Source organism: Sinocyclocheilus grahami, unplaced genomic scaffold, assembly GCF_001515645.1.
Source record: "Sinocyclocheilus grahami isolate Dianchi unplaced genomic scaffold, SAMN03320097.WGS_v1.1 scaffold75.1, whole genome shotgun sequence".
Classification (NCBI taxonomy): Eukaryota; Metazoa; Chordata; class Actinopteri; order Cypriniformes; family Cyprinidae; genus Sinocyclocheilus; species Sinocyclocheilus grahami.
Window position 1 is genome coordinate 1,710,078 of NW_015505254.1, and position 12,954 is coordinate 1,723,031.

The following is a 12,954-nucleotide window of genomic DNA, read 5'->3' on the forward strand; positions in this document are numbered from 1 at the left end:
GAACATTTACATTATAAAACAACATCCTCACTCCCTTTATAGTCCGTGAAGCTGTCTACACTGTATGATGAATACATCTCTTATACTTACTTTGCACGCACATCTGCACTTTGTTGTTTATGATGAGAGAATTCGCAAGAGAGCAGAATTCAGTCAGCGAGCACGCAACAAAAAAACAACAAAACTTAAAACTCAACAATAAATGTCTGCTGTTTCACCAATGACTCATCTGAATGCCTCTGATTAGCCATTGCATTCATAATCTCAACGGAATCGTGTGTGAAAAAAAAATGTGTAAAAAGAAATATGGTGGAACAAATAAGCTCTGATATTAATTAGATAATACTACTAGCCTGATAATAATAATAATAATCGTCTTGATATTGTCAAAGGCATCAGCCACAGGCGATATCTCTGACTATTGTCAATACACAATACTATCGTCTATCGGCACAACCCTAAAACCTACCTTACATTTTGTTTAGCTGAATATCCGGTTATAATTGGAAATACGTCAGATTATGGAAGAAAAACAGGTTGCAAACTCAAATTCTCTGACTTTTATTTGTTATGAATTAGTTATAAAAAATAGATATTGCCGCTGCTTGTGTGTTTTCATGTGTCTTGAGCAGTAGTTTGCGGTTGGCCTCTGAGTCCTGCAGGCCACAAAGAGTGTGAGAGTCGTAATGAAGCGTTGCATTCAGACGTGTGCAGCCGGTCGGACTCTCCTTAGCTTTGAACTGGCAGTGGCGTGCGGCCCATCTGATAGGGAGCTCTCTTATTTATTTATCCAGCTTGAGCTTTTTTACTGGCTTTTCTTTGAACGCCTGCCAGAGTCCTTGTGGTAACGCCTCTATTCTTTCATTCCCTATTCAGAAAATCCTCTGCCGCTTCTTGACTTGAATTTGTTATATGTGTCTATCTGAGTTTTCCCTCACATCCATGTGGCAAAGAGCTGGAACACACACAAGTGGGAAGGTTTTATGGTTGGATTAGGTTGTTTTGTCATTATTGTGTTGCTTCAATGAGTTTACACTTTGGCAATACAATCCCTGTGCTCTGCCAGTGAAGAGGGTTCAACGAGATTATGCCCGGCCTTGCCAAACAAGTTGAAAAGAAAGAGAATATTTGAATGGTTTTGCAGCACTTTGATACGGTGTGTTTCTCATTTACAAGGCTTATGAGCCATTTGGCTGAGCCTCAGCTCGTCGGGGTATCAGAGCGCATTGCTGTATCAGTAACCTATGAGTGATTTATATAAAACATACAGAGTGTTCGCTTTCTCTGTTGTTTATACAGAAACATGTTCTTATGTTGGATTACCAAAGCTATCACTGACATGATCAACCACACGCCAACATGTCAGAGGTTTCTGTTCATTGAACATACGCTTATAGACTCTTGGACTCAAGTTCTAACGCTGCTGCAATTTGCTTATGATTGCCATTTATAAAACTGCTGCATGTATAAAATCAGAGTAATCATTCAAATGCTTATTATTTGTATGTTTTATATTCATATTTTGCTGGCGTAGTTGAATAGTTGTTCAGTAATTCAGATTTTCACTTGCCCTGCTAAGATTTTCTGTAGCCTGGAAAAAGACCCCTAAATTTTAGCATATATTTTTATGTGGCAGAAAAATATTTATATATTTTATAATGTTTATATTTATATTGTTATTTTATGCTTTTTTATAATTTTTTTCAATAGTCTGTTTTGTTTATGTGGAAAAAATGTTTTTTTTTATAGTGTTTAGGTTTATATTTATATTTTTCTTTATTTAAAAAATACTTGAGCAGGAACATAAACACATATTTATTTCCAAGACATTAGTACTCAAATATAATGCAGTGTTGTTGTATTTTTTTTTTAGTATTATTATTTTCAGATTTACAGTTTATTTCCAATTCAAAAATAACACATCAACTTTTACCTCGAGGTCAACAGGCTTCGCATCCTATCATGTTACTTTCAGATAAAAATGATTTCACTTGACCTGAATATGTGCAATATTATATAAGATAATTATACAATTGCATAAAAGCATAAAAACATAAGATCAGTGCATGTGACATTTAAGGTTTGATCCACCATAGTGTGAAAATTGTTGTACAAAATCAGAATATTGACCTCAATTCTCCAGGCCCCTTTCCAGGTCTTTATATATCTGTTAAGATAATCTGCTGAGTTGAGGACTAATGTCTCTCTCTCTGTCTCTCTTTGTCTTTCTCAGAAGCTGAACAGAGCAGTAGTCCTCGCACAGGCATTGGTTCAGATCAGGAGGACAGTCGAGCAGCCACCATGGGTAAGAGAGCACATGTACACACACATTCACACAACCACATGTACAGGAATACTTGCATGTACTGTGTGCTGCAGCGTACAGTGCGGTGCAGTCCTGTAAGCGTCCTATCCTGCACTATACAAACATCCTGTTTACACAAGTCAACCTACATGCATGGCTTCAAACCCATACCCACACACTGAATCTCTCTCTCTATCTCTGCCCAGTTCGTGTCACACTCGTACCCACATTGCCCTGTTTCAACAGAGATAGTCTGAAAGGCCAGCACTTTATTATGCATCACGTGTGGTTAAAAGTCTAGCTCAGTTTTTGGGGAAACTCTAGATAGTAACGATCAGGACAGTGGTTTTGTTCACATATTCAGTCCTGCTCATAATGCTGTGGTATTATTATGAGACTGATGAGGTTGAACTTTACTGTGTCCATTGACAACTGTTTAAAATTGGTTTGTCAATGTTACAGTGCATATAATATTATATACCAATTAATTAGTGGTTATTGTAATGTGATAATACATTACTGTTCAAAAGTTGTGTTCAGTAAGATAGAGAAACCCTCTAATTAAGGTAATTCAAAAAAGGCAGTAAAACATTGTATTTGAAACTTCCTGTTGTCCGTAATTCACTCCAATCTGTGTGTACTAGCTGAACAGACTCTGCTTATGTAAAACTTTGACATTCATTCATTTAGTAGAAGCTTTTATCCAGAGTGACTTAGAAATGAAAACTAAATTTAATTTATTTGTGCGTGAGATGCTAGTGATATCCTTGTGTTGGAAAGTTCCATCATTTATTCCATGTTTTATTTTGTTTAACAGATGCTCCAGAGTTTCAAGAGAGCTTTGTAACTTCGGGCGTCTTCAGTGTAACAGAACTGGTGCAAGTATCAAGAAGTGAGATGCTTTTGTATTTTGTATAATATACTTAAAGGGACAGTTCACCCAGAAGTAAAATCTGGGTTGAATTATCATAATTTAGTGTCATACAGCTTTAGAATTTTTTTAGAACTAGCTGAACAGACTCTGCTTATGTAAAACTTTGACATTCATTCATTTAGTAGAAGCTTACATTTCTAAGACTTAGAAATGAAAACTAAATTTAATTTATTTGTGCGTGAGATGCTAGTGATATCCTTGTGTTGGAAAGTTCCATCATTTATTCCATGTTTTATTTTGTTTAACAGATGCTCCAGAGTTTCAAGAGAGCTTTGTAACTTCGGGCGTCTTCAGTGTAACAGAACTGGTGCAAGTATCAAGAAGTGAGATGCTTTTGTATTTTGTATAATATACTTAAAGGGACAGTTCACCCAGAAGTAAAATCTGGGTTGAATTATCATAATTTAGTGTCATACAGCTTTAGAATTTTTTTAGAATGCCATGAGTAAATAAAGACAAAATTTTCATTTTTGTGTGAACTGTCCCTTTAAAAGTATCTCTGCGAGTCTGATGCGTTTTAGTGAATCATTTTCTTGTCTTCCTATCTCATCTGTCCCTTCCCACCTCCCACATAGCAGACGCAAGCGTCAATTTCACAGCCGTTTTATGTCAGCTTTGACAGCTCCTCATTAGAAGGGAAGGAATCCCACCAGTCTGTCCAACGTAATTGATTGTGTTTAGCTGAAATTATTTTCTTCTTCCCAGTTGGCTTATAAGTGAGTCAAATAAGCGAGACCACTGTGTATCACTCCTCACACCTGTGTGCAATCACAGTGTTTTACAAGTTACAAACAAACTGATAGATTGCGAATGGAGACTAATTAAATGTCTTAATGTGCATTATGCAGTTTTATCAGCATTTACCCAACATGCTCAAACCAAGTTTTTTTTTTTTTTTTTTTACTTCTACACAATATTTGATGTAAGTGTTCATATACTGTAGGTCAGTCATGCTGGAACAACAAGCCCATTGTTCCCGCTTTGTATTTACATACAACACATTTAGACATAACTGAACACACACAATACAGCCTGTCCATTAAGCTCGAGCAATTACTGTGCATTCCAACTCACACACAGAGAGTAATGGAATGATATTAGGAAAGAGGTCAGCTCAGGTAAGAGCAGACAAGCAGTGGCACAGATTCATGAGCCTTGCGTGTGCTTAAACATGAATGTGTGAGATTACACCCACATGATGCAAGTATTTATCAAGTCGTGCTGCAAAACTCCAGTTTACTGTACACTAGATAGCCATCACTTTACTGTGATAGTTTGCGGAACACTAGATAACAATCACCAATGTTAACCATGTGAGTAAAGAGACTAAGTCACGGCTCAACTCCAAATATTCCTCTATGTGAAGGTGCTAAGGGATTTATCAGAATGTACGCTACTACCGTTTTTACTGTCCCATACAATAAGTAATGAGGCATTGCCTTGGTACAGTGAAGGCATCAAGTTTTCTACCATGGTACTTTAATATATACCATGGTACTGAATGATTACTATTTTCATTTACCAGGCTAGGCTATTTCAAAGAATATTATGATATTACAATGATACATGTTCTAAAAACATGGCATTATAGTAATACCATATCCAAAATAACATGGCAATACAAAGTACTTTTTTAGTCATTGTTGCGATAAACACACTACCGAATAAAGGTTTGAGGTCAGATTTTATTTTAAAGAAATGAATACTTTTATTTCCGCAAGGATGCCTTAAATTGATCAAAAGCAACAGCAAAGATATTTAGAAAGCTGTTCTTTTGAATTGTCTTTTCATCAAAGAATGCTGAACAAAATGTTGTACAAAAATATCAAGCAGCTGTTTTCAACATTAAAAATGATAAGAAATGTTTCTTGAGCACCAAATCAGCTAATTAGAATTATTTCTTTTAGATTTATTTTTGGCATTTTTGCCTTTATTACGATAGGACAGATCAGAACTGACAGGAAGCGAAGTGAGAGAGATTGGGGAGTGGGATTGGGAAAGGCCCTCGAGTCAGGATTCGAACTCGGAATGGCTTTAGCGCAACAGTGCTGTATGTCAGCGCACTGCCCACAATGCTATCAGTGCCGACTACAATTATTTTTGAAGGATCATGTGACACCAAAGACTGAAGCAATGATTCTGAAAATTCAGCTTTGCCATCACAGAAATAAATTATATTTTAAAATATATTAAAATAGAAAACATTTATTTTAAATTTTAATCATTTTTTGGAATATTGCTGTACTGTATTTTTGATCAAACAAATGCACCCTTGGTGAGCATAAGACATTTTCAAAAACATTAAAATATTATTATCTCCAAACTTTTGAATGCTAGTGCATGTTTGTTTGATTGTTTTTACAGATACATAATATATAAATAAATACATAAAATAGTTCTACATCAAATGTTTTTTAAGCTTTAACTGTTATATGCTTATCATAACCTCTGTATGTGTGTGTGTGTGCAGCACCGGTGGTGACGGGCACGGGGCCGAACTTCTCTCTCGGAGAGCTGCAGGGTCATCTTGCTTATGATCTGAACCCTTCAGGGGTGGGAATGAGGAGAACCCTTCCCAGCACCTCCTCTAGTGGGTCAGTACACACATCTCCACCATACATCTGCCTGCAGCAGCCACACATGTCAAAGGCACTGTGTCCTTGAGCTACTTTTGACTGGTAATGAGATCTAACCTGTGTTTGTGTGTGTGTGTGTGTGTGTGCATGTGTATGTACAGTACATGGTTTCAAAAGAATAAAAAAAGACCGAAATCAAGCCACATCTGTTTAATATGTTAAATTGTCTCAAATTAAAATAAGGACTCCATGGACATCCATGTCAAGCTTTGATGAAGTCATGAACATCCTCTGATTCAGTCCAGTGGTACAATCTGATATTAATTAAGGAGTAAACCAGATTTGACCATTTCCCCACAGTTGTTGTCAAATTGTTCTGGTGATGTCCATAAGTAATGACCTTTTACCCTTTGTTTTTAAATGACTGTCCTTTTCATAAGGAACAGTTTTTTTCTATTTATAAGATAGATATAGAACACTTTTATTCAGGTATTATTTATGTATTTAATGTAGTTTTTTTCTGTAACTGAAAATATATCTGTCCACAATATAAACTCTAAAGGCAACTTTCACAAAGAGATTTAAATGTATTACTATATATATATATATATATATATATATATATATATATATATCCACTACAGTGTACAGATTTGCAGATTTCTCAAAAAGCTGCATTTTACATCAAAAAGATTAGAAATTATTTTACTTTTAGTTAAGTACATTTGGGCATATTTTATTTCATAATTAATGTATCAGAGAGTTAACTGATTTAACTTTTATTTCTGCTCCAACAAAAGCTGTAGTGACATCCAACCCAATTACCTCAAGACCAGAAGCAACAACGGCTACATTGTAGATGTTTGTACACCAGCTGTTGTTTTTGAGTTTGGTGGTCCTTTTTGTTGCCATCAATGCAACAGCCTGCAGCAGTTGCTGACTGGTTCAAACCAAAATATGTTTGGCCTATTTATCCGAACCAGGCTGAAACTGTGGAGCATGTGAGATTTCAGGTCGGTTAGACAAGGCTTTGAGAGATTTAAATGTACCTGTCAGCATCTCGCCATGATAAATGTTGGCCGTTAACTGTTTCTATATTGGCTGAATTTGACAGAGGGAGCCCGAGGCATTTTGAGCTCAAGACACCGGTACACCTCGGTTGACAATAAGATTTGTCTTGTGTGTGTCACGGCAAAAACCACCCCAGGCGATACACAAAGCTGAATAAAAACATCACAAAACTACATCCTTACATGCAACTGGGAAAGATGAGTGAGTGTGAAAGAACACGGCCCCTCACTCAGGTCTGCTGAGGGCAGTTTATTTGATTTATCTGCTTTTGTGGTTAGCCAAAGCCTCAGTCCTGATTAATGTGCTTATTTTCCATTAAACGCACTGCAAAGCTAAAACAAAAGGTGAATGTTGGCAAACTGCTCGTCGTAGCTGAGTGTCTGGGAAAAGCAGGTCCAAAGGTACATCCATAAGGCACGTCCAGACAGTTTGGGAGAGCATTTGTTTGTCTGTGTAAGAAATAAAGTTTGACCAAACAATGCTTTTCTCCATCATTCTTTTTTTTCTTCTCTTTCTCCTTTTGTACTCACACAGAAGTAAGAGACACAAGTCAGGATCCATGGAGGACGATATAGACACCAGCCCAGGGGGCGAGTACTACACCTCTCCCAACTCCCCTGCCAGCAGTTCACGCAACTGGCAAGAGGAGATGGAAGGAGGTGAGCCTTTTTGTTTGATCTTACAAGACAACATTTTAACAGAAATACAGAGTTGCAAATTTTATCAAAGGTTTTCTGTATTCCATGAATTTATTGGGCAATATCTTTAGAACTGGGCCATGAACTTATTATAGGGACAATCCCTCTGTAGCAACCTGGGATAAGGCACAATGGTGGCTTATACTGCATTGATTGTACCAGTTCCCTCGATCCTTGACCTCTACACCACAACACCCATAATAAAGTTTATTTTGTGCATGAGGGCTTGAATAGCTACTAATTTTTACACTACTGTAGTAATCTAGTCAAACTACACTGTAAAAAGTGAGGTAACCCTTAAAATGACTTTGTAATTACTGTGTAACTTAATGAAGTAAGGTTGGTTCGGAGATATTTAATAATATTACATTTTTATGATGATAATTTTACATATTTTTTTACATTTTATTTTTAACATACTGTAATATCCATTAAAACCTGTAAATTTAGATTACCACAAAGTATATTTTTTAATTTTACATTTAAAAAATTTACTTTTTAATTTTGTCATGCATTTGATAAGGGGAAGTTTCAATGAGCAATCTATGTAGGGAAAGTTCCGTTTGTGGGAGCATAAAAGGATAAGTGTGGTTCGTAGATGTAAATGCGGTGTTGATGTTAGTTTGTTGTTTGTACTGAAATATGTTGTATTATCTTGCATAGTGTGCTTTTAATAATATGTAAAATTAGAGTTCATTGGAAGGCTCTGGACCAAAATCTAGTAAGCTTTCTATAAAGAGAGCATTTTAAGGTAACATACTGTAGGCTCTCGACAAGAAGGCTATTCATCTGAATTATTTTGCCTCATGTTTCTGGCCAGATTTTAAGGCTTGTATGTTTTGTGGAGAATGTAATCCCATAATGCATTGTGACAAGCTCTGAGGAAAAAAATTAATCCAAGGGAATGCATTTTTTTTTAAACAATGCAAAATCTTACTGACCCCAAATTTTTGAATGGTTGTGTAATTAGTTTAGTATAATCATGTGTGATACATGATTATAATTACATAACTGCTCAAAAGTTTGGGTCAGTAAGATTTTGTCTTTGTTTTTTCAAGTTTCTCATGCTTTGTAAGTCTGCAATTATATGATCAGAAATACTGTAAAAGCAGTAATATTGTGAAATATTAATACCATTTAAAATGACTGTTTTCTATTTAGACATCTTTTAAAATGTAATTTATTCCTGTGAAGGTAAAGCTGAGTTTTCAACAGCCATTACTTCAGTCTTCAGTCTGTTAGTCAAATGTTAGTGTATATATAAAATACATAACACACATGTGATTCTATGTTGAAAGATACATATTAAAACAGTTAAATGTATTAGCTTAGCATCATGCTAATACAAATAAGGTTCTATGACAGTTAAGATTCTGTGTTGTGTGGGAAGTAGGTGGCATGGCAGCTCATTTTGAAACAGGGCTAAAATGCCCTAAATGAAAAAAACTAATACATAAATGTAAAATTCATTTCCATGCATCGTCATACAGTTTAATATTTATTCATGAGCAAAAGATTTCACGTTTGTAGCACCAGATCAGCCTAAAACCTTCAGAGTTTATTGTGAGATTAGAAAGGTGCTGAGTTGCCGTTTCAGACCTTGCATAACATCCGACTTTTGTCACACCCTTGTGAATATCCATTAACCCTCTAGGCAAAACTGTTGCTTAAGATCTCAGGAGATCTGCTTCACCCCTCCCCACTGATCTATAACCAGCAGGAATCTGAAATCCATCACTGTGTATGAAGTAACAGCTCTGGTCTCATATCAGCCTCCAGAGCAAATCCCATCACTGTACGCACAGCCGGATCCCCTGCGGTGGCACACCTAACTTCCTGTCTAGACGTTCCTAATGAGTTTCTCTTTAACAATCCCCCAGCTGATTGCTCTGGTCTCGTACACCTATGGATAAAGATCTGAAGGTTAAAATGTGGAGTTTGGGAGCAGAACTGTTTCCTTCAATGATTTGTGTCCCTCAAGGTATATTTCACTCAAAAATGGAAATCCTGTCATTTACTCAGCCTCGCATGTCATTCCAAACCTGTTTGACTTTTTTCTTCTGCGGAACATAAAAGAAGAAATTTTGAAGAACGTTGGGACCCCATTGACTTTTAATGTTTGGATGAAATATACAAACCTGCTTTGGTGTTCCACAGAAGAAAGTAAAAGTTTGAAGTGACATGAGGGTGATTAAATGATGACAGATTTTTCATTTTTGGTGAACTATCCTTTAAACGACATCCTAAAACCGCAAACAATGTGAAAGAATGTTGACTTAAGAAGATCTCCACATATCCTTCCTTGAAAACAAAGCAGTTTCTGGAAACTTAAGAGATATATGTTTCACTTATTAGGAAAAACTTCCATACCGGGAAGGTCCTAAATAGATCACTCTGACATCCATATGGAGACTGTATCTTTGCTTTTGACCTTAAATAATCGGTGCAGATCATTAGCTACAGACATATTTTCCCATAATCCCACTGGTCTGGCCGCAAGGAGAGAGTGCACTTTCTGCATTGCACTGCAGCACTGTCAAAACTCTCGTTACACTGTGCCACCTTGTGCTCAGTTGTGGTAACTAGAAGCATCTGCTGTGACCTGACAGAAGCATCGAGAGTGAGCACGCAGTGCTCATTAATTAGCTGACTAAGCTTTCCTTTAGACTCAGAAAAGTTTGTCCTTGTATAGAACAATGGAGCTGAGTTTGCAGTATTCCTTATAAGCCAAGTGCGTGCTTTCCTCCCCCTCCTCCATCTCTCTCTACTTTTTTCTCTTTTTCACACAGGAATCTCCCCTACAGTTAAGAAGACAGAGATGGATAGTCCATCTCCTCAGGAGAGCTCTCCACGTCTCGGCTTCACACAGCACCACAGACCTGTCATTGCAGTGCACAGCGGTGAGGGGACAACACACATGTGCATATGTCTGTCTGTTCTGTCATCACAGGCCTGCACACACAAACACCGCAAATGGCTAGCTGGGAGGAACAAATATACTGTACAGATTCTACTGTTGTGTTTGGTTATCCAAACTGTCTCTGCTAATATGATCATATCATGTACAGCCTACTTATATAAGGCCCTGTTAAAAAAAAGATATGGTTTGCAACATATTTTGATACCTTACATGTGAAGTGTACAAGAAAACATGTAGGGGCTTTAATTTAGCTATCGGGAATTGTTTCGATTGTGAAAAGTCAGAGTAACATACCAGAATAGAGCCACAAAAGAATGTTTTTTCAGGGCTTTAGTTTTTACATTTTGATGAAAGATTCTAAAGCCAAACCATTATTTCCTTGGGAATAACATGAATTGTTCTTAATAAGACCAGGAACGTGCATTAAAGTAAGTAGCAACAGATTTTTTTCTTCCGTATTGTGACACAAAAACAAAAATTCCAGGGTAGGGACTTGGTTCTATCCATCGGCTGTTGATTGGATGGAGGCAGATCTGAATACAGGGGATTGTAAGAAAGGGGCTGGTGAAACATTAAATATGCACAGAGAAATCGTTCACAATTTCAATGGGCTGAGACGAGAGTACTGTCAGGTCGTTTCTTATAGTTGTACTGTGATCTGTCGTCTCCAGAACCTCACAGCTGGCTGAGTTATGCTCTAACAATTAGCCTGGCTGTTCAGATGAATTGGTGGAGCGTGTCAGCCATATGCTGCCTGCACTGAAACATCAAGCTGATATTACCTCTGCTGGGCTTTGCCAAATGTGTTACAGCATACAAAGTGTTCTGTAGAGAATTATGATGGTTAAATCTGACAGGGACGTGACAACTCAACAAAGATCTCTTTAATTAAGTCATTGGTTATACAGTATGCAGCTTTATCAAATGTGTCACTAAAATGTGTTATTGTGTTTGTTTATATACAGGTACACTAGCGTTCAGTTGTTTGGGGTTGGTAAGATTTTTTAGATGTTTTTGAAAAAAAAATTACATAATATTTCATAACATTTAAAAGTAATGTCTTCTATTGTAATACATTTTAAAATATAATTTAGTTCTGTTATGGCAAAGCAACATTTTTAGCAGCCATTATTTCAGGCTTCAGTGTCACATGATCCTTCAGAAATCATTCTAATATGCTGATTTGGTTCAATGTTGAAAATATTAACGTAACAATATTAATAGTATTATTTCAGTTTTTTGATAAATTAAAAAACTCAAAAGATGCATTTATTTGAAATAGAAATCTTTTGTAACATTATAAATGTTACAAAACTGTCACTTTACTGTTTACGGTCACGTTTGTTCAATTTAATGCATCCTTGCTGAATAGAAGGATTAATTTAATTAAAAAACAAATCTTACTGACCACAAACATTTGAACAGTAGTGTACTTTGATGGGGTTATTTCAAATATAAAACCAAATATAGTTTGTTTTAAAGCTAAAATCCACAGGTATTGAAGCTGAAAGGAATAAGTCACATAAAAATTACAATTCTGTCATCGTTTACTCACCCTCATGTCATTTCAAAACTATATGACTTTCTTTCTTCTGTTGAACATAAAAGGAGATATTTTAATGAAAGTTCATCCTGCTCTTTTTCATGCAATGGCCAGGGACTGAAAAGTACTAAAAAGAAGTAAAAGCACCATATTGGCTGTCAGTGAATAAGGCAGAATATAATTGTGTCTTTCAGGTATCTCTCGGGGTCCACATCCCTCCTCGTCTCTGCACTTCCCTGGCGCTCCCATTCTCCCCCAGACTGCCTCCACCTACTTCCCACACACAGCCATCCGGTACCCCCCGCACCTCAGCTCTCAAGACCCGCTCAAGGATCTTGTCTCTCTGGCCTGTGACCCGTCCAATCAACAGCCCAGCCCAGTAAGATCATCCCATTGAGCATGCTGACACATCTGCTTTCATTCACACTCCAACAATCACAGATGAGGGTACGGAAAACATATCCAAAATTACCCAAACATCAGCCTCAATTGTTCAGCTAAACCAACCAGCAGCCATAGTTCTGGTAGGACCCCATGTGGTCCCATACGTGAGCCAAACACAGCTCTGAGCCTGCCGTGTTTATTCATATTCAACACTGGATTTGTTAGTATGCCAAATTAAAAATGAGTTGAATTTGTATATAAAGGGGTCTTTATATTTTCCATGACAGTTAAAAACTGCATAGGATAAAACGGCAAATCTGAATCTGCTGACTTTGTTTGAAGAAAAGCGCTGTTTGCTTATTTCACATGCAACGGGAGCATTTCTTAAAGGGACAGTTCACCCAATAATAAAAATTCTGTCATCATTTACTCAGCTTATATGTATACACACACACACATATATATATATATATATATATATATATATATATATATATATATATATATATATATATATATATAT

The 12,954-nt window shown here is 36.6% G+C and overlaps 1 protein-coding gene across 2 annotated transcripts in view; it reads left to right on the forward strand.

Moving 5' to 3' along the window:
• The window catches only part of LOC107585880 (nuclear factor 1 C-type-like), a 99,636-nt gene that overhangs the window by 68,596 nt on the left and 18,086 nt on the right, over nt 1–12,954 (forward strand). Inside the window, exons 3-8 of one of the 2 annotated variants that reach the window (XM_016273059.1) lie at nt 2,234–2,305; nt 3,123–3,197; nt 5,710–5,833; nt 7,421–7,545; nt 10,374–10,484; nt 12,242–12,426. In XM_016273059.1, coding sequence (XP_016128545.1) covers nt 2,234–2,305; nt 3,123–3,197; nt 5,710–5,833; nt 7,421–7,545; nt 10,374–10,484; nt 12,242–12,426 — 692 coding nt within the window. The remainder of the gene's footprint in view (nt 1–2,233; nt 2,306–3,122; nt 3,198–5,709; nt 5,834–7,420; nt 7,546–10,373; nt 10,485–12,241; nt 12,427–12,954) is intronic. The other variant, XM_016273060.1, reaches the window with a different exon arrangement.